This window comes from Petromyzon marinus, chromosome 16 (genome assembly GCF_048934315.1).
Source record: "Petromyzon marinus isolate PM22_M1 ecotype Great Lakes invasive population chromosome 16, UKy_Petmar_22M1.pri1.0, whole genome shotgun sequence".
Classification (NCBI taxonomy): Eukaryota; Metazoa; Chordata; class Hyperoartia; order Petromyzontiformes; family Petromyzontidae; genus Petromyzon; species Petromyzon marinus.
This window is the reverse complement of record NC_133682.1, coordinates 9,631,110-9,649,391: the sequence shown is the minus strand read 5'-3', so window position 1 is coordinate 9,649,391 and position 18,282 is coordinate 9,631,110. Positions and strand designations below refer to the sequence as shown.

Sequence of the window (18,282 nt, the reverse complement as noted above, 5' to 3'; positions counted from 1 at the left end):
AGATTCATGCCTGGACGGGAAGTTGTTCCTGCGATTGGAAACTTTTCTAAAAAGCAGATGAAAATTCACCATATATGGGCAGGGCCTCTGTGATCCCCTCTGACTTTTCTCCAGTGCCAACTTTCAAAAGTATCTCCTTGAAGAAGGGACCGGCTGCATTTTCTCACCTTCAACTGCAATCTGCCAGTTTCCTCTGACGCACAATGCTGGGGACCTCCTGTTCCAATTCGTCAAGTCCAGTAAGCGCTCCCTCCACCTCGATGTCCTCTTGCCGGAGAAACGCTCCTGGGTTTTACTCCAAGCTTTGTAACACCACCGGGAATCTCTCTTTCTTTGCCGTGCCTCTAAAATAAGCCCCCCAGAAAGCCGTGAAAAATAAACAATGCCAAGTTTATATTCTTAGTTCTTTCGGTAAAGTCACACCTGATGACGACCGTTTGTGTTATGGTCGAAACTTCGTGAGAATTTTTATTGTTTTATATATCTTTTATTATTTTATTGTTTCCCTTCAACGTGACTTTACCGAAATAACTAATAATTTGAATTACTGCAGTCACGAAAGCTTTAAATCAAAATTTAATGCCAAGTTTGTATATTTTTTTTTATTTTAAAGCAGTTTATTTGCAAAAGTTCATCAAAACATTTACATTGACATTTCTCACACTGCTGGATACAAGGAGTTGCAGTTGTCAGGAGCAGATGGTAAGCAGTGTTTACTTACAGCACTAAGGAGTTTTGCTATGGAATCACCAAAAATGATGAGCTAAACCAGCCTTATTTATTCTTTAGCCAAAATAGTTTCTCTTCTTAAAAAAAGACCTCTCGTAAAACGAAAAAACAAATCCGTTAGTGTTACTTGTGTCAAAATGTAACATTTAAAGACAGTAGTGTATTGTTTAATATTGTTTACAAAAATTTTCAAAGGAAAAAAAGCTGTAAGCGCTTCATCAATAAGAAATAAATGTTTTAGTACACGTTCGATTTATAAACGTTAAGCTGATTGTAATGCAAGGCAGAGAAATAAATGATAGGCAATTATTGTACATTACAGAGAATGACGTCTCAAGACTTATCGATGTAGTAACACCATCGTGAATTGTAAATAACCAAAGTCGAAAAGTTGAATCATGGCGACAAGTCTTACTCCTAAACAACGCTTCTGCTTTCAAACTTTTATGTACAATGTTTTTAACCACAATTTGTTTCAAATCTCAAACTACATATGCCGTGTATTTTTTTTTCCTTCAATAGTGAGCCAATTCTGAGTGTCTACAATAAAGAATTAGCGTTATTTTAAAAAAGCACGGGAGACTCAAAAATGAAAAATCAGAAAAACACTGTAATGCACTGTTAACGTTAATTGAGCATTAGAGGTTTGCAGATTTCCGCAGCAGAATAAGGAATCGATGCATGGCAATGCGTTTCACAATACGTCAAAAGAATGTGACATTTTAAAACTTGTCACAATCGCCGCTCTGCTTTTATCCGTCTACCACCAACGCAGGGAACCTATCTATGAACGGTCTGATGCACGCTCGCGCACACACGCGCACACACATCTACAATACAAAACGCTCCGTAATAGAGTAATATAACTACTGCAAGCTGTACACAAATTTTACTGTTATAATCCAATTACCCCAATTCAACCCACACCCTCCCCTTTTAACGTTCATAATTTCTCCAACAGGGACGCACACGGTATACAACAAACAGCCTTACGAATGTGGTTTAAAAAAAAAAAATGACAATAAAAAAACTTTAAAAAAACACAATCTTGGCTACAAGCTCACACCTGTAATGTGACTTCGCATCGGATGGTAAAAAAAAGCCACAGGCTTTTGCCTTTTACCAATGTAACGCAAACTGCACGTTACCTAAAAACCACAATTTGTCTGCAGACGTAAAAAAAACGACAGCCCAATACCTCCTCGCTTGCACAAAGCCTTCGGTTTCTCGTGTAATGTGAACTTAAAAACAGGGCACGTGCGCTTGTAAACAAATTCACTTGAACAAAAAACTACTCGGGATAATCAACACGTGCGGTGGAGCCCAGATCTGTTTTTGCCTTGCCCACCCCTCCCACCCCGATCATCCCAAACCTTCCCCATTTCATGGTCCTGCAGTCAAGACAAATAACAAAAAAACTATGAACTTAAGCCAATCGAATTATTTAATTGAACTTCAATCTCTTTTTAACGAAAGTCGCCCCAAAGACTTCAGAACCCAGGCAATTGCACAGTTGGCAAAAAAAAAGACTGCAAGTTAAACCTGGATGCAAAACACAGAGCACTGCGCTTCTAGGAAGCAACCTCATGACAATAATTACGATCCAAAAAGCAATTAACTCCAAATCGGCAATCCTTTCCATTGGATACCAATAGTTTTTTTCAGTTTTTTTTAACAACAATTGTGTGTTACTCTAACTTTTCTCAACCTCGGAAGGTGTTTGCAACTGCAGCCTCGTTGAAAGGCAACGCAACTTTTTTTTTCCCCCCACAGTACCTTTTTTTTGCCACGGTGGCATTTGGGTTCTTTAGGATCTGTCTCAAGGCTGTTAAGGTCCACATGTTTTACCAACGCAAAAAGCTGCACCGTCACGCAGCAGAGAATCAAACCGTCATCGGGTACACAATCTGCCCAGTGTTCCGAGGCCCTAAAAAGTCATGCGCAGCAACTTCTGTAATCGAACAGTCCACTTCTTCTTCTTCTTCACGCCTTTTAACTTCACGAAGCAACAAGTTAATACCTGAAGACTCAATGGCCAGGTGAGACGAAGCTGCGGTCTTGTGTGGACACGTCAAGGCTCGTGTGTCAAGGTGGAACAGACCGACGGATCCTTTTCCACCAGCATTTGAGGGTGCTTGCGACCAACAGGTGTTGCAAGCGGAAAACGGTTAGAGAAACGAGCACCTTGCGAACAGGGCGCCTGATACGGCCCCAAACGGAGACATTGAACGGTGGTGGAGGCGAAACATTCATAGCTGCGATTAAACTGCAGCATGCTTAGTTTACAGCCAGACATCCAAAAACATATTAGATCGGTGATGATACCAAACAGTGATAACTTGTGCGCTTATGGCAAGAGATGGTTAAAAAAAAAAAAACCCATATGATAATAACAGTAATAGAAACTAGGCTACAATAACAATAGACCAATAAAAACGAGAAAAAGAGCGAACACCACAAGCTTGATTTTGGCAGGTTGTGTGATGAAAAAACAACAACAACACGGCAGGCGACTGTGGAGTCTCTTGGCTGGCATTGAAAGGTGTCGGGGGGGGGGGGGGGGGAAGATGCGGAGTCGCGCTCAGGAGACCGAGGAGATGGGCATGTGTGGGGAGCCCATCTGCGTGAGCACCTTGTCCAGCCACTGCAGGGGCCCGTGCAGGTGAATCTCCACCCAGCAGGGAGTGCTCGTCACGTCCTGCCGGTGGTACTCGGCGCCCCACCCCTGGTCACAACGGACAAGGTGTGCGCAATGCCGGCGTTAAACAACATTTCCCGTTCCCGTGACGTACGTGTACGTCGTAAAAACTAAATCGGGGAAAACAAAACCGAAGTAAAATATTGGTCTTCAGGCTCCCGCAAGGCCATGCGGTTTGGCACCAGCTATCATAGTGCGATCGTGTCGCTACAGTCCTCTGCAGTGAGTACAATGTCTTTGAAAACAACGGCGCTAAGCCTCTCTAAATAAAATTAATGCCAAGCCGCATGCGCGTTCCGAGACTCAAGAGGTGAACGGGCCACCCACCCTGCGACTTGCAGAGGATCTCGGAATGGGAAAGGGTTAAGGAGGATTACATCATCCGTCAGGAGGCAACAATAGTGCCACACTTTGTGGTACTTTATATTGTTTTTTTATGCAACATAAACGAACCCATAGAAAACTATTTTTATTTTACCAGGTACGGCCCACTGAGCTATATACAGTGAGGGAAAAAAGTATTTGATCCCCTGGTGATTTTGTACGTTTGCCCACTGACAAAGAAATTATCAGTCCATAATTTTCATGGTAGGTTTATTTGAACAGTGAGAGACAGAATAACAAAATCCAGAAAAACGCATGTCAAAAATGTTATAAATTGATTTGTATTTTAATGAGGGAAATAAGTATTTGACCCCCTCTCAATCAGAAAGATTTCTGGCTCCCAGGTGTCTTTTATACAGGTAACAAGCTGAGATTAGGAGCACACTCTTAAAGGGAGTGCTCCTAATCTCAGCTTGTTACCTGTATAAAAAGGCACCTGTCCACAGAAGCAATCAATCAGATTCCAAACTCTCCACCATGGCCAAGACCAAAGACCTCTCTTCAAGGATGTCAGGGACAAGATTGTAGACCTACACAAGGCTGGAATGGGCTACAAGACCATTGCCAAGCAGCTTGGTGAGAAGGTGACAACAGTTGGTGCGATGATTCGCAAATGGAAGAAACACAAAAGAACTGTCAATCTCCCTCGGCCTGGGGCTCCTTGCAAGAATTCACCTCGTGGAGTTGCAATGATCATGAGAATGGTGAGGAATCAGCCCAGAACTACACGGGAGGATCTTGTCAATGATCTCAAGGCAGGTGGGACCATAGTCACCAAGAAAACAATTGGCAACACACTACGCCGTGAAGGACTGAAAATCCTGCAGTGCCCGCAAGGTCCCCCTGCTCAAGAAAGCACATATACATGCCCGTCTGAAGTTTGCCAATGAACATCTGAATGATTCAGAGGCCAACTGGGTGAAAGTGTTGCAAGTCAGATGAGACCAAAATGGAGCTCTTTGGCATCAACTCAACTCGCTGTGTTTGGAGGAGGAGGAATGCTGCCTATGACCCCAAGAACACCATCCTGACCGTCAAACATGAAGGTGGAAACATGCTTTGGGGGTGTTTTTCTGCTAAGGGGACAGGACAACTTCACCGCATCAAAGGGACGATGGATGGGGCCATGTACCGTCAAATCTTGGGTGAGAACCTCCTTCCCTCAGCCAGGGCATTGAAAATGGGTCGTGGATGGGTATTCCAGCATGACAATGACCCAAAACACACAGCCAAGGCAACAAAGGAGTGGCTCAAGAAGAAGAACATAAAGGTCCTGGAGTGGCCTAGCCAGTCTCCAGACCTTAATCCCATAGAAAATCTGTGGAGGGAGCTGAAGGTTCGAGTTGCCAAACGTCAGCCTCGAAACCTTAATGACTTGGAGAAGATCTGCAAAGAGGAGTGGGACAAAATCCCTCCTGAGATGTGTGCAAACCTGGTGGCCAACTACAAGAAACGTCTGACCTCTGTGATTGCCAACAAGGGTTTTGCCACCAAGTACTAAGCCATGTTTTGCAGAGGGGTCAAATACTTATTTCCCTCATTAAAATGCAAATCAATTTATAACATTTTTGACATGCATTTTTCTGGATTGTTTTGTTGTTATTCAGTCTCTCACTGTTCAAATAAACCTACCATTAAAATTATAGACTGATCATTTCTTTGTCAGTGGGCAAGCGTACAAAATCAGCAGGGGATCAAATACTTTTTTCCCTCACTGCAGCTCTTTTTCAGAAGCGACCTGGCCACAAATTATAGCCCAATGATGTGGCTTATCACGTGGACATTTATTGCAGCCAAATATTTTAAACGCATGTTGATTCTAAAATGCGGAGGAAAAAACTGTAAGACCCGAAGAAAAATCCACACGACCACGGTGAAAACATGCACACTACAAATATAAATGTGTCAGGGTCGGGATCGAACTCACGACCTCCTTGTATACCGGACGAGGTAGTTAACATCTCCTTGCCACCGTGGCACCCGAACAAAGAGCCCCGGGTACAAGGCAGGTGGAGGTACAACAACTCTGCGGACTAAACATCCCCAACTCGGTACTCTTGGGTTTAAAGATGGGGAGGAGATTTGGGCTCACCTGTCCCACCACTAGTGGGGGACTACGAACAGGAGCATCGTTTTTTACACTTTGCGGCAACTGTTTACAGTCTACGGAGCTCAGAGCATGGAGGAACATTTGAAAACCGATCACAGCAGTCGTGCAAACACAGCCAGGTGTCGCACGGTGTGGAGCAGCAAAGTTTTTTTTATTGTACAGAAGCAGATTTCAACTCCCGCAGCCATGCCCATTACTTTTTTTGCTAAAGGAAAGTATACCCGCATATTCTTTATTGTTGTGTTTTTTTTTTAAAGATGCAACCCAAAAACAACTATCTTGTAAATGCATCCTGAAGCGACATGTCCCCGAGGTTGTTAAAATCGAACGAAAGCTTCCTTAATGAAAAAATACAAGACTTCAAAGTTGACAGATAAGCATATTTTTTTGTCCCCCAATAAATTCTAACTTTGCTCAACACAAGAAATGTATCAACGCTTATCGATACGACACAATCAATTGTGCCCCAGCTTGGCATTTCGGGGCCTTTTGAACTGTGCTAGGCAAATTGGCTTCATCAGGCTGCCGCTTGATGATGCCGGTTGTCATTACTGGCGAAACGTCGTACTCAGATTGTAAACGTTGTGGGGCTTTACTCTCCAACACACCGGTGTGCTGTACTAGTAACAAATTGACATGTTCTGTTTACGTGACAACCCTTACTAGTCGGCTGTGTCAGGTGGTGGCGGCGGGTTTAACGACACATTTATATTTACACGATCTAACCCCCCCAAAAAAAAAACCCATGTTATGAAAACCTACGTGTTAAACGGCAGTAAAAGTGCTCTGTGCGGAAGGGGTCTGGGGCAGCCCACCTTGACGAAGCTCATGCGGATGATGCACATCTTGGTGAGCTCGTAGACGGCCTCGAAGCCGTGGTTCACAGACTCGGCCAACAGGCCCGCAAACTCCTGGTTGTTGAAGATCTTGAGGCTGCAGCCGCTGGGGATCTTGCACACGGTGGTCGGGTGGAAACCGTGGTGGTAGTTGCAGTTGCGGCTCTGCACGAAGATACTGCTGTCACTCAGGCACTCGGCGAACACCTCCCCGCCCACATAGTACAGGTGCACGCCTGTCACACGATCGGGGTACACAAAGCGGGGGGGGCAGTGAGCGGTCGAGTATTCACAGTCCTCGAGTCACTAGTCTCGGAGTTGGCAACCTCCGATGAGCACGGTTAGCTACGTACAGTGATGAAAAAAGTTCAACATACGTACATACAACCTGTGTCTCCCGGAGCCGCACGCAGCTCTTTAATGACTGCTTCGTGATGTTATTTGTTTTAAGCACCACTGTCTGTCGTGTTCACATGCATTGAGTCTCTTTTGAAATAGAGTTTTTTTTTTTTTACAGAATTCGAAAAAAATGGCTCCCGATTATTTTGGTTGTCGAAACCCTGCGCTCAGCCATTCAAGAATCGATTTCGGTTGTCTTGTTTGCAAGTACAGGCGAGGCACAGGAGGAATCTATTCTTGTGAGATAGTACCGTAGCAACACCTGGCCAGGCCTGATCCAGGACAGGCATGAATGGGTGTCCGCACCAGATGCACGGACTGTTGCAAGTGACTGGTTGGGGTGGAGGGCGCTCTGATCTGTTGCTGGTTAAGCGCAACGGTAGTTGCACCGTCTAGTTTGCACACTCTTTATTCCCGGCACTGGAATACGCTCACTATTTAGGTAAAACCCAAATTTAAAATGTTTGTATTTCGCAGTCATTGATAACCCCAGGCCAAGACCATCAATTTGCCACAGTTAAGTCACGGGTTGCAGCGTGGATTCAAACCCCGACATCTCGGTGGGAATGCGAGGGGGACCGCACCGAGTCACAAACTGGGCCACCTCGCTTGCAGTTAAACATTCCGACTTCGCTAAGTCACGTGCTTTTTGCATTGTGTTTGTTGTTGCAACGTTCGGACCGCCCTTAGTGGACATCTGTGGAAAAGGGCTTTTTAGCTCATCAGATTCCTCCAGTAAAAAAAAAAAAAATACGTTCAAATTCCAATACTGACGTCACGAGTCAAAAGGAGATTTCCCAAGTTAACCCACAACGAGCGATGCACCGGCAGCTCTGCCAGAGCAGGCGACGTGGCGCGGTGCGACGTACCCTTGCCGATGTGCCGGCGCGTGTTCTCGATGGTCGAGTTGCGGTTGACATGTGACAGGAGGCCCAGGCAGAATCGGTTCTTGTTGTTGGAGGGGTCGGTGAAGCCGTCGACCAGCACGCTGGTGGACGAGGCGTGGAAGGCCTCGCCCACGCGGTTCGTCAGCTCGTAGTACACGATGGAGCACCAGTGCTTGGGCTCCTCGTACGTCACGGGCTGCCGGTCTACGAGCGTCACAATAAGGCGAAGAGGTTTTTTTTTACCCGGAGTGAACAATGCACCACCTCGCTGTGCTGGGTAACAATGGGCCCCCCCCCCCCCCCCCCCTCATGAAGTCCCCTAAAAAGGTATTTTATTTGCACGAGTACATCCACACTTATAAACTCTATTCTGTGCAAGCAATATCCCAGTAGCAGCTTTTGGCTCACCGTTGAGTAAAGACGGTTACTGCATCGAGAGCGTTCAGATGCGCTTCTGCGGCCTTCGGGAACGCTCTTCCTTCCAATATTAGGATGCCACAAGAGCTATGCAATTTTAAATCTTGACTGAAAACAAATTTCTTGAGAATTGATAATTGTGTCAAGTTTATTGTCCTTCACCCGCACCTCCGATTAGCAGCGTTAACTACATGAAGTGCGAAAGAGGTTCACCATACATACAAATATACAACTGGAGGTGTATATATGTATGCGAAGGTTTTATTTAACCATATATCATCACGCAAGTAAGGGCACGTTGGCGAAGATGGGGAGTTTGCTGCAGCACCCTCTGCTAACCATCATGTGCCACAAAGACAAAGATCCCCCGTAATATAGCCTTGACAGACTGTTCGGGGCAAGTGTTGTTAGCAAGCGCCTATAAAAGCTGGCATGGCACACAAGGGCGTGGGTGGGTGGACAGCACCACGCCGTGGCGCCTCTCTCCTCAGTGGTGACATTTACACACTGCACCAGGTACTCATTCGAGGCCGAGTCGACCGAGGGGAGGCCCAGGACCAGTTCAGACAATCGTCACTGGTGTTGGCCGTGGGTGGGAATCGTACGATCCAGGCTCAACTCTGCTGAGAGGAGATCACCCCGCACTGCAAGTGATTTGGTAATGGGCGTACGTGCGGAGGACCAAAACATTTCCATTCAGAGGTGGCGTCGCGAGCAAGGCACGCCCACCACGTGTGTGCGAGAACACTCCCCAGAAGATGAAGTGACACTTCAAAAGACCTCTCTCTTATCTGTGTTTTTATTAGGCCGTGGTTGGTTCAATGTTCCCCCTCCACCGTTGTCCTCAAACAATTTGTTTACATTTGACGCAGTGGGGGAAATTCCCCCACTGCGTCAACTTGACAAAATTAGTCACTTTGACCTCCCGAAGTGGTTTCTTGCATATTTAAAGATTAAAAAGTGCAATTCGCGTTATTGTATTAACCTTATTTTATGAAACAAAAATTATTGCCACGTTTAGAGTATATTTGTTAAATGCAAACAAAAAAAATACTCCGTTTACTTAAAAACTATTATTTTTACGTAACCCAGTTCTACCGTACAAAAAAAACAACATTTAAGGTATTCTTAGTTCTTTCGGTAAAGTCACGTTGAAGGGAAACAACAAAATAATAAAATATATGTTTATATATGTTTATATAATATATGTTTATATATGTTTATATATATTTTATTATTTTGTTGTTTCCCTTCAACGTGACTTTACCGAAAGAACTAAGAATATGAATTACTGCAGTCACGAAAGCTTTAAATAAAAATTTAACATTTAAGGTGTCGCAATAGGTTCATGTAATCTCTTGACTCAAATAAAAAAAAGACATTGACTGACCCAGCAGCAGAATGCCTACACACTTGCGCTTTACAAAGACTAATCCCCCTCTTATGCAACAGCGGCTTGAAGGCACAATCAGACATCTGCAAACATCAATGTAGGCGTGCGGGGGCCCGTACCACCAGTGTTGGGCAAGGTGGAGACCATTGTGGTGCTGGTCTCCATCGATTGACTCCCGTCCTGGCTGTTCTGGTCTTCGGGGGGCACGTACGCTGGAGGTGGCGTGTCCGCTGTACACGCCGCAAAAACGCACCCCCGGTGAGCGCAGTTGGCTACGTACGTCGCGACAGATGATCAACATGCTTGCACAGAAACGCGCTAGGGAAAACAGGCGCGCAACCGTCCGTCAGCTACACTCAACTCAAACTAAACTTTCGTATTATTTACCGGCTTAAAGCCCACCGAGCTCTACAGCTCTTTTTTTTTTTTTTCAGAAGCGACCTGGCCACAGATGATAGCTCAACGAAGTGGCTTATCGCGTGTAAATACAAACAGCAGGCAAATACTCTTTAAAACGCACGTTGATTTTTAAAATATGCAGGGAAAAATCAGGAGAAAATCCACGTGGCCACAGGGAGAACATGCAAACTCCAAATATACAAGCTTCAGGTTTGGGATCGAACCCACGACCACCTGCATACCAGGCGAGGGAGTTAACATTTCGCCACCGCAGTGCGCCAGCCTGGTTTAAGTTAGCAGGCACATAACCAGTGTTAAAAATCCGATTCGAATACAGGCGACACAAGCACCAAATCACGTGTGGAAGAATGGACGATTAATCATCCGAAATTTTATGCCAAATGTTCCTCCTAGGCTCATGCCCAAAACGACTGTGACAAAACTAGATAGTGAAACAAGACAGTATAACCGAGATAAAAAGATACAAACATTTAATAGAAATAATTGTGGATGGGTGCAGCAGGTCGTGTGGTAAAGCGATGGCACGTTGGTTCGTGCAGAGCGCTGTGGAACCCTTAAGACCCGAGTTTAATTCGTGGCCACAGTTAATATTAGTTACATCTGAACCCATCTTGGGTACCCCCCCCCACCCTGCCACACCTTCACTCACCTGCACTGACCAGCGTGGTGAAGGATGGTCACAAACAGCTGTGGCGAGGCATTTAAACAGCAGTGAATTTATAAAAGGCTGTACATTATTCTATACCAATGATTTCACACGTGTACCGTATGTAATTAATAGCCAAGGTTGGACTCGCAGATAAACCATCCCCACCAGTGTGAGGAATTTCCACCACTTGCTAAGGCCCGAAAGATATAATCAATGGTGTTTGTGAATTTCAAGTACGTCTATGTACTTAGATGTAGTTTAAGTTTAGACATTTAACAAGAGCAAAAAAACCTTTTCCCAAAAAACATTTTTTTTTAAAACTCAAAACACTCGTAAATAACACCGCCATTAAATAAATACATATTTCCCCAAATATTGCCGCAATTACATGCAATGTTCCACCCATCAATTCAGTACAGCGCTGTTCAGTAATCCAGAGTGATTATTTTCCACAAATTATTTTCAGTTCACGCGTATCATGGTGTTCATCGGCACAGCACAGCGAGCTGCTTTAATCGCTCCAGTTAATTGTGATCAGGCTTGAGGAAAAATAAAGGTCTCTAACGGTCTACCCAAATCATACCATCCCGAGTTTCACGCAGTTGACAACGGGGAATATGTAAGTGGGACACTATGCCCAATCATCCGAAATCTCAGATCACAGAAGAAGAAGAAAAGTAGAGTAGGCACTATTTAGGCTCAATACTACTTTATAGCCTACAAGGTGGGCAGCAAAGGAGCAGTGTGGCAGCGGTAATAGCTGTAACTGTAATACTATGGTGCTATACATGTCCAAATGATGGGCCACTTTGTTGAGCTATCATTTGTGGCCAGGTCGCTTCTGAAACAATAAGTTAAAAACCTCAATGGGCTTTTTGCCTGGGAGGATGGTTTAGTTTTATTTTAGTGCGTTTTGTTTACTTTTCTTATATTTTGCACCATCATGTTTTTTGTTTTGTTTGTTGTTGTAACTTTCTTACCAGCCCTGACTGGACATCTGTGAAAAAGATCTTTATAGCTCATGGATTCCTCAAGTATAAATAAGTATTCTGGATTCTAATCTATGCTCCCTGCCTTCACCAACCTACACTGACTATGGTAGTGAAAGCAAAGTTGAATAACTCCCACGACCTGACCCGCATGGCATGACTACTACTCCTACTATTTTAATTATACCATGTAAGGCCCACGGAGCTTTCATTTGTGGCCAGAAGCGACCTGGCCGCAAATTGATAACTCAACAAAGCTATCAAATTGATAGCTCAACAAAGCGGCTCATCATGTGGAAATGTATAGCAGCCAAATACTCCATAAACACATGTTGATTCTAAATATGGAGGGGAAAATCGAAAGAGCCGGAGAAAAATCTTCATAACCACAGACATGCAAACTCCAACATGTGTTGAGTATTTGGCATCTATAAATTTCCCAATAAGCCACTTCACTGACCTATTAATTGTGGCCAGGTCGATTATGAAAAAGAGCTATATATGGTTCAGTGGGCCTTACCTGGTAAAATAAAAAAAATAGTAATTGTTAATTTAAAATATACACACATCAGGGATCGAATCCACAACCTCCTGTATACCAGGCGAGGTAGTTAACATCTTGCCGTCAGGAGGCCTTAATCCAGCAGCGGATTGACAAAAGGGTTGTACATATACATGAGGGAAATGGGTCTCTGGCTTACATGATAAACTCGTGTGTTAAACAATGTCATCAAGCCAGTGCAGTATTACAAACAAACACCAGCTCCTGGTGCCTTCACGCCTAATGCTATGCCGAGCCACTGCCGTTGGCAAGACAAGCTCGCGGATGCCATGCTTTCTAGGACTTGCTAAGCATCAATCTAGATTTGAATCTAGATTTGAAGTTCTCGTGACTGCAGGCATCCATACTCTTTGGTTCTTTCGGTAAAGTCACGTAGGTATAAAATAAAATACATTAAATCACGACGTTTCGGGCGCAACACAAGCGTCCGTCATCAGGTGGGACAACCACATCAAGAAACAATTGCTGAAGTGGGCAAAAGGGGCTGCTGCAACAAGAGGCCATATAGGCAAGAGAAGGGGGGAGGAGCCAGGGAGGAGAGACAGGGAGGGTGGGGGATGTGGGGTAGGGGGAGTGGAGGCTACAAGTTAAAGACACAAGCACGGCAAAAAAACATAACAAGATGTTGCCTCAGAGCAAACATCTTGCGCTGGGAGTGGGGGCCACAATATTCAAAACCTCATTTCTGCGGGAACTGGTGGGAACAGACTGGAAAAATGTGCTCGCAACTATTTTTCAGTTCAGGATATACTCTGTGGAGCGGGCTCGTGGGACAAAGTTCGCGGAGAACAAGATGAAAAGATGCATCAATGGCTACAAAGAAACATTGCATGTCACAAAGACAAATGTATGCCCCCCCCCCCCCGTATAGCCTGAACACTGTTGGGGGGGAAGGGGTAAGTGCCGTTAGCGAGCAGCACCTATGAAAACCGGCACGGCACACGAGGGGGTGGGTGGCCAACACCACGCCCGGCCGCCTTTGTCTCCATAATGGCGATATTTACACACCGCACCAGCTACTCATTTGAGACCGAGTCGACTTAAGGGAGGCCCAGGACCAGTTAAGATAAATCGCCACTGGTGCTGGCCGAGAGCGAGAATCGAACTCGGGTCGCCGGGTTTCATAGTGCAGCGGCGCCGACCGCTACACTACCACTCTCCATATCACACACACACAGAGACACAGCTGCCCTCACACCCTTCCACTACCGTTGACAATACAAGCACAGGGGGTGGGGGGGGACATGGGGCTCACCGGGGATCTGGAAGGGGCTGCCGGGGCCCGAGCTTGCAGGCGACTGTGGGTAGCTGGACGTGCTGCTGGGCGAGTGCACAAACGGGTTGCTGTTGGGCTGCTGGAACGACTCGGGGAAGTGGCCCGGCCCGCCGTGCATTCCCGCGGGCTCGCTGAAGCTCGTCGTGAGGCTGCGGAACTGCGGGATCATGCTGAGCTGGGGGTTGAACTCGCTGTGGCGCGGCACGAGAACGGGCGGCAGCACTGCAAGAAACGAGGGGGGCGCGTGGTTAAGTTTCACGCCAAGCAGGCCGATTGGCTCAACGGGCTCTCTCGTACGGTTAGGTTACAGCGGACTGCTGCAGGTGATGCAACGCTCCACGAGTTCACATGGATCACGCTCGTGAAACATGAAATCAAATGGAACAAACAGCACGTTTGTTTTGACTTATTACGTGCGAATGTTTCCTTTGGGTAAAGCGATTTTGGAACGAACACGAGAACGAACGAGTCCGTAAAAAAACAAGGCCCAGTATATATATACACACGAGGCGTTATATGCAAGACAGGGTGAATGGTGACACGCGAAACTCGGTGCTAAAGTCACGAATCGAAGTGGCTTCCACAGTTCTAACAGTCGTGGGGTGACATTGGTGTCCCAGTGGTGGACAATCCCCATTATGGTGGGGCAGGTATTAACAAACACCAGCACTGCCGACCTCCCAGTGTGCTTCACTCGTGTTATTGTGCAGAGGGGGGACATTGGATGAGTCGACCCCCACCCCCCCCCCCACTGAACTGGATTTGAATGCAGAACTTTTCCCGAATCGCAAGCTGTACACCGTATTATACCGCAGCGCCATCTCACCGGACGCCAACTTCCATTTCATTACCACCCCAAGGTCGAGTACTCTCGGCATTAACTGGCTGCATGGGATTCACTCCGAATACTAGGGAAACATGAATTGTTCGCAATACCATGGACGTGCATGCATCACACCCGCACCGTACGTCTACTGACACTTGACAGTTGCCAGCAGATGGCAGTACAGCAAGAAGGCCGATGGCTGACATTCTCCAGGAACTCCCCATTCCTCGTGTACCAAAAACAACTTTTCATAATTGGCGGTGAGGTAGAGTGAATGAAACATCACAATTTTGGGTCACAATCGGATTAACACATTTTTAGTTTTCTCATCTCATTTGCACAGTGCCTCTTTTGTGCCGTGTCAAACGCCGTCCTCGTCCGTGCCGTCTCGTTCACTGCAGTAGTCAAAAGGTAATATTTAAATTTGTTCATATCATTTTCCCACGTTATAAATACTGGAATCTTGCGTAAACAATTCAAACGCATGTATCTTGAACACGAGGATTTGCTCAATGCCGTGAAATGCTTAATTCCCAGTAATTACTGTGAGAGGACAAATAATTCGAGATGGCACAGAGGCCATTTTTTTATGCGGACGTTGCACAAATTGGCCCCTTTACACTGGTTTCACTTTGAATGAAACCTCATCAGCACAGCTTGTGGCAGTGGCCCATTTACCGCACTCCCCTTAAGCTGAAGGTACCAGTGCATCCAAAGCGCTGCGAGAGAAAACGAGGACAACCCCCTCAGAACCAATCGAAAAACAAAAACGCCGCTAAAGACCGCACACGCAAATTGTGCAACAAGCACAAGCGGATTTTTATTCCACCGCCAAGTATCCCAACAAGCGGGGTTGTGCGCAAGCTGAAAGCATACAAACAAGTCGGGAGGGTATTTACTCTTAATGGCTGCATTCGAATAGATATTCAGAATTTCAAATACCATTGTGTAAAACCAGTGCCGAGTGAAGTTCTCCACATGCCAATATTACGAACTAGAGCACAATTTTTTTTAATGGCATTTAGCCCCGTGACCAAATTACCGAGAATGCTTGCAATCTGGTCAGACCTCGGAAGTCGTGATTAAATCGCAGAGTGCTCGAGTGGGTGATCACCACGGACAAAGCAGGGGGGGGGAGGGACTGCTGCATGGCTCCATTGTGGCCAGCAATGAGCAGTGCAGCAAAACCCATTGTTGTACTGTACTATGCTAACCTCCATTCTCTAACCCGCACTGACCAGTGTGGTGAAATATGGTCAAATAACCCCCACGACCCGCATGCATTGGGAGAGGCTCTCATCCAGCACCTCTGATTAGCACAGTTGGCTACGTAGGGTGCGAAATAAGTTCAACATACATACCGATAAATACACACAGACATACAAAGAGGGTCGACATGTGAAGCATTACAATTGAGTTTTTCAGTACTATGCAAGCTACAGTTTTGACATTGCCATTTGGGGGAAGGTAAATATAAAACAAATGCAATTAATGAATCACATTTAGTGTGTTTTTGTAATTGATTAATTCATAACACTTGAAATACACAGTAAAAGAAAGTAACTAAAACGTCCAAAACATACAAGCTGGAAACACACAGCGGCATTCTTTGAACATTTACGGAGAAAATGCACCAGTGCACTGTCGGCGTGTTTAGTCACTGGGTGTCATCTTAACGAGCTATTTGTACGGAACAGGGCAAAGAAGTAGCTGTAATATGTACATCATCCAGCAGACATGAGAGGTCTTTCACTGTTGGACCAATTGTGTCAATGGTTGGACATGAAGCCAGAGACCCGAGCGATTCACGAAGAGACACGGACAATTCACAAAGAGCTGCGGCAGGAATTAGGGGTGGCTCTTAAAAGGGGCTTCCGCGCCAAGGATTCTTAACGTCAAACAGACAGGGGACCACATATCAAACGGTGAGCTCTGTTATAGATCAGAGCGGACACCACTTTGTGTAATAACGCATGAACAGACAGGGGGAGACACTTTGTTGTTGGAGATGGTCGTGTTTTTTTGTAGAAGGGGACGATCAAGGTCGAGCGAGACTACACGGCAGAGGAAGAGCCCTGGGTGTGGGCGAACGGTCAGAGAAAGAACTCTGCGCTCTGTTGGCTGGGATAAGATCAGGTTTATCTCCGCAAGTGACCTTGACAAGGGGGCTTTTTTGAATTGCAGCGACTGGTGGAAATTGATAATGAGTTCAAACTTGGCACGAGGCATCTGAAAGCAAGCAGCTTGCTAGAAAAATAAGGGGCAGTAGGCAATGTTAAAAAAAAATATGGACTGTAAAACCCACACAGAAATGCACAAAACAAAGACAAAAATGCCAACGAATTTTACTTAGCCTTGTCTTGACACTGGAATGACGACGCTTAATTTGTTTTGTAATTATTTCCAACTTTGTTAAATGACCCAATGTCAGTAAAATTGCTGGCTACACGTGTTTATGCGTAACAGTTAAAAGAGCCAGCAATCTTCTGCAGCAACACAACCCGATGTGCAAGCCTGGCACAAAGGTCGCACGAAACCACACATCACAGTGATTAACAGCTGCTGTTTAAGCAGGCCGGTCTAACGGGCTCAGTGTACGCAGACAGTATTTTGAATTATCTGGGCTCATTCAAACAGCAGAAACGCGTGAACTGTGCAAACGAAACACTTCACACATTTTGGCAAGTGCAAAAAAGACGCGCCAAAGATATCAACATCCATTGAAAGTGCAAAATGTAAATTGTGAAGCATGTGTTTAATATCAGGTGAGCATATCGAGGATATGTCTTGGAGCGGTTATGTGTGTATGTAAGTTCAAATTCCTTCGCACTATACGTCGCCAACCATGCTAATTCGAGGTACGGGGAGGGAGGACAACAATCTAAACACAAAACGCAGCATAAAACGTCACCAACCTGCAGCCAAACTGCACCTTTTTTTTTTAAATCGCAGCGGCAGCACCTGGTGCACTGTACCACAGAGGGCCCTTCACCGGCAAGACGCTTAACAGGAGGAAATGAAATTAAATTTCAAAAAGGCCAAGTTGGGAAACTCATTCATATTTTATGCAGCAGCAATTACCCGGCAGTGAAAGGATTAAAGGGGGATAACACCAATTCGTTTTGTTGGATGTTTGTGTGAGACAAAAGGGGTGAGAGGGGGGGGGACAGGGGACTGCGTGGCCACGGGGGTCATTATTTATACATAAGGGTATAGTGTAGCGGCCCATAAGCAGGAAGTCATTTGGGAGAGAGGCTTCTTTCTCAGAGTGACCTCACGGATTTTCTGGCTACGATCCCGTATCAACTCCCCGCTCATTTTGTAAATTATGCAAGGCCTTTTGCACAGATATGGAAGCGGCCAACCGTATAAGATTGCACTTAAATGCTTGCTTCTTTTTTTACCCTATTTGGCCACATGCTGAACTGTACGGGCTATAGGCACCGCTGTTTTGAATGACAAACGCAAATAACAAGTCTAGTCGGTGTCAATTATAGCCATGTCTATTATTACTTACAGAAATATGAATTCAGAAAATTGTTTACAATTTCTATTGTTAAAACTCGGGTGTCTCTTGGAAGCGATAATTCATCTCAATGGGGCATAGCGGCGTGCACCTGTAAATGAGCATTTTAGAAATGTAAGGTGCCCCCAGAAGATGCAAATGGTGGTTGACGATTCCATCTCTGTGGTCCTTTAGAGTGTTA

The 18,282-nt window shown here is 45.5% G+C and overlaps 1 protein-coding gene across 5 annotated transcripts in view; it reads right to left on the bottom strand.

Annotated features, from left to right (window-relative positions):
• Positions 1-595: 595 nt before the first annotated feature.
• Positions 596-18,282, bottom strand: part of LOC116942843 (mothers against decapentaplegic homolog 1-like) — a 43,361-nt gene continuing 25,674 nt past the window's right edge. For all 5 annotated transcript variants that reach the window (XM_032955198.2, XM_032955197.2, XM_076067497.1 and 2 more), the window contains 5 exons: positions 13,729-13,971; positions 9,973-10,083; positions 8,026-8,247; positions 6,737-6,993; positions 596-3,454 (listed from right to left, as the gene is read on the bottom strand). In XM_032955198.2, coding sequence (XP_032811089.1) covers positions 3,311-3,454; positions 6,737-6,993; positions 8,026-8,247; positions 9,973-10,083; positions 13,729-13,971 — 977 coding nt within the window. In that variant the 3' untranslated portion in view covers positions 596-3,310. The remainder of the gene's footprint in view (positions 3,455-6,736; positions 6,994-8,025; positions 8,248-9,972; positions 10,084-13,728; positions 13,972-18,282) is intronic.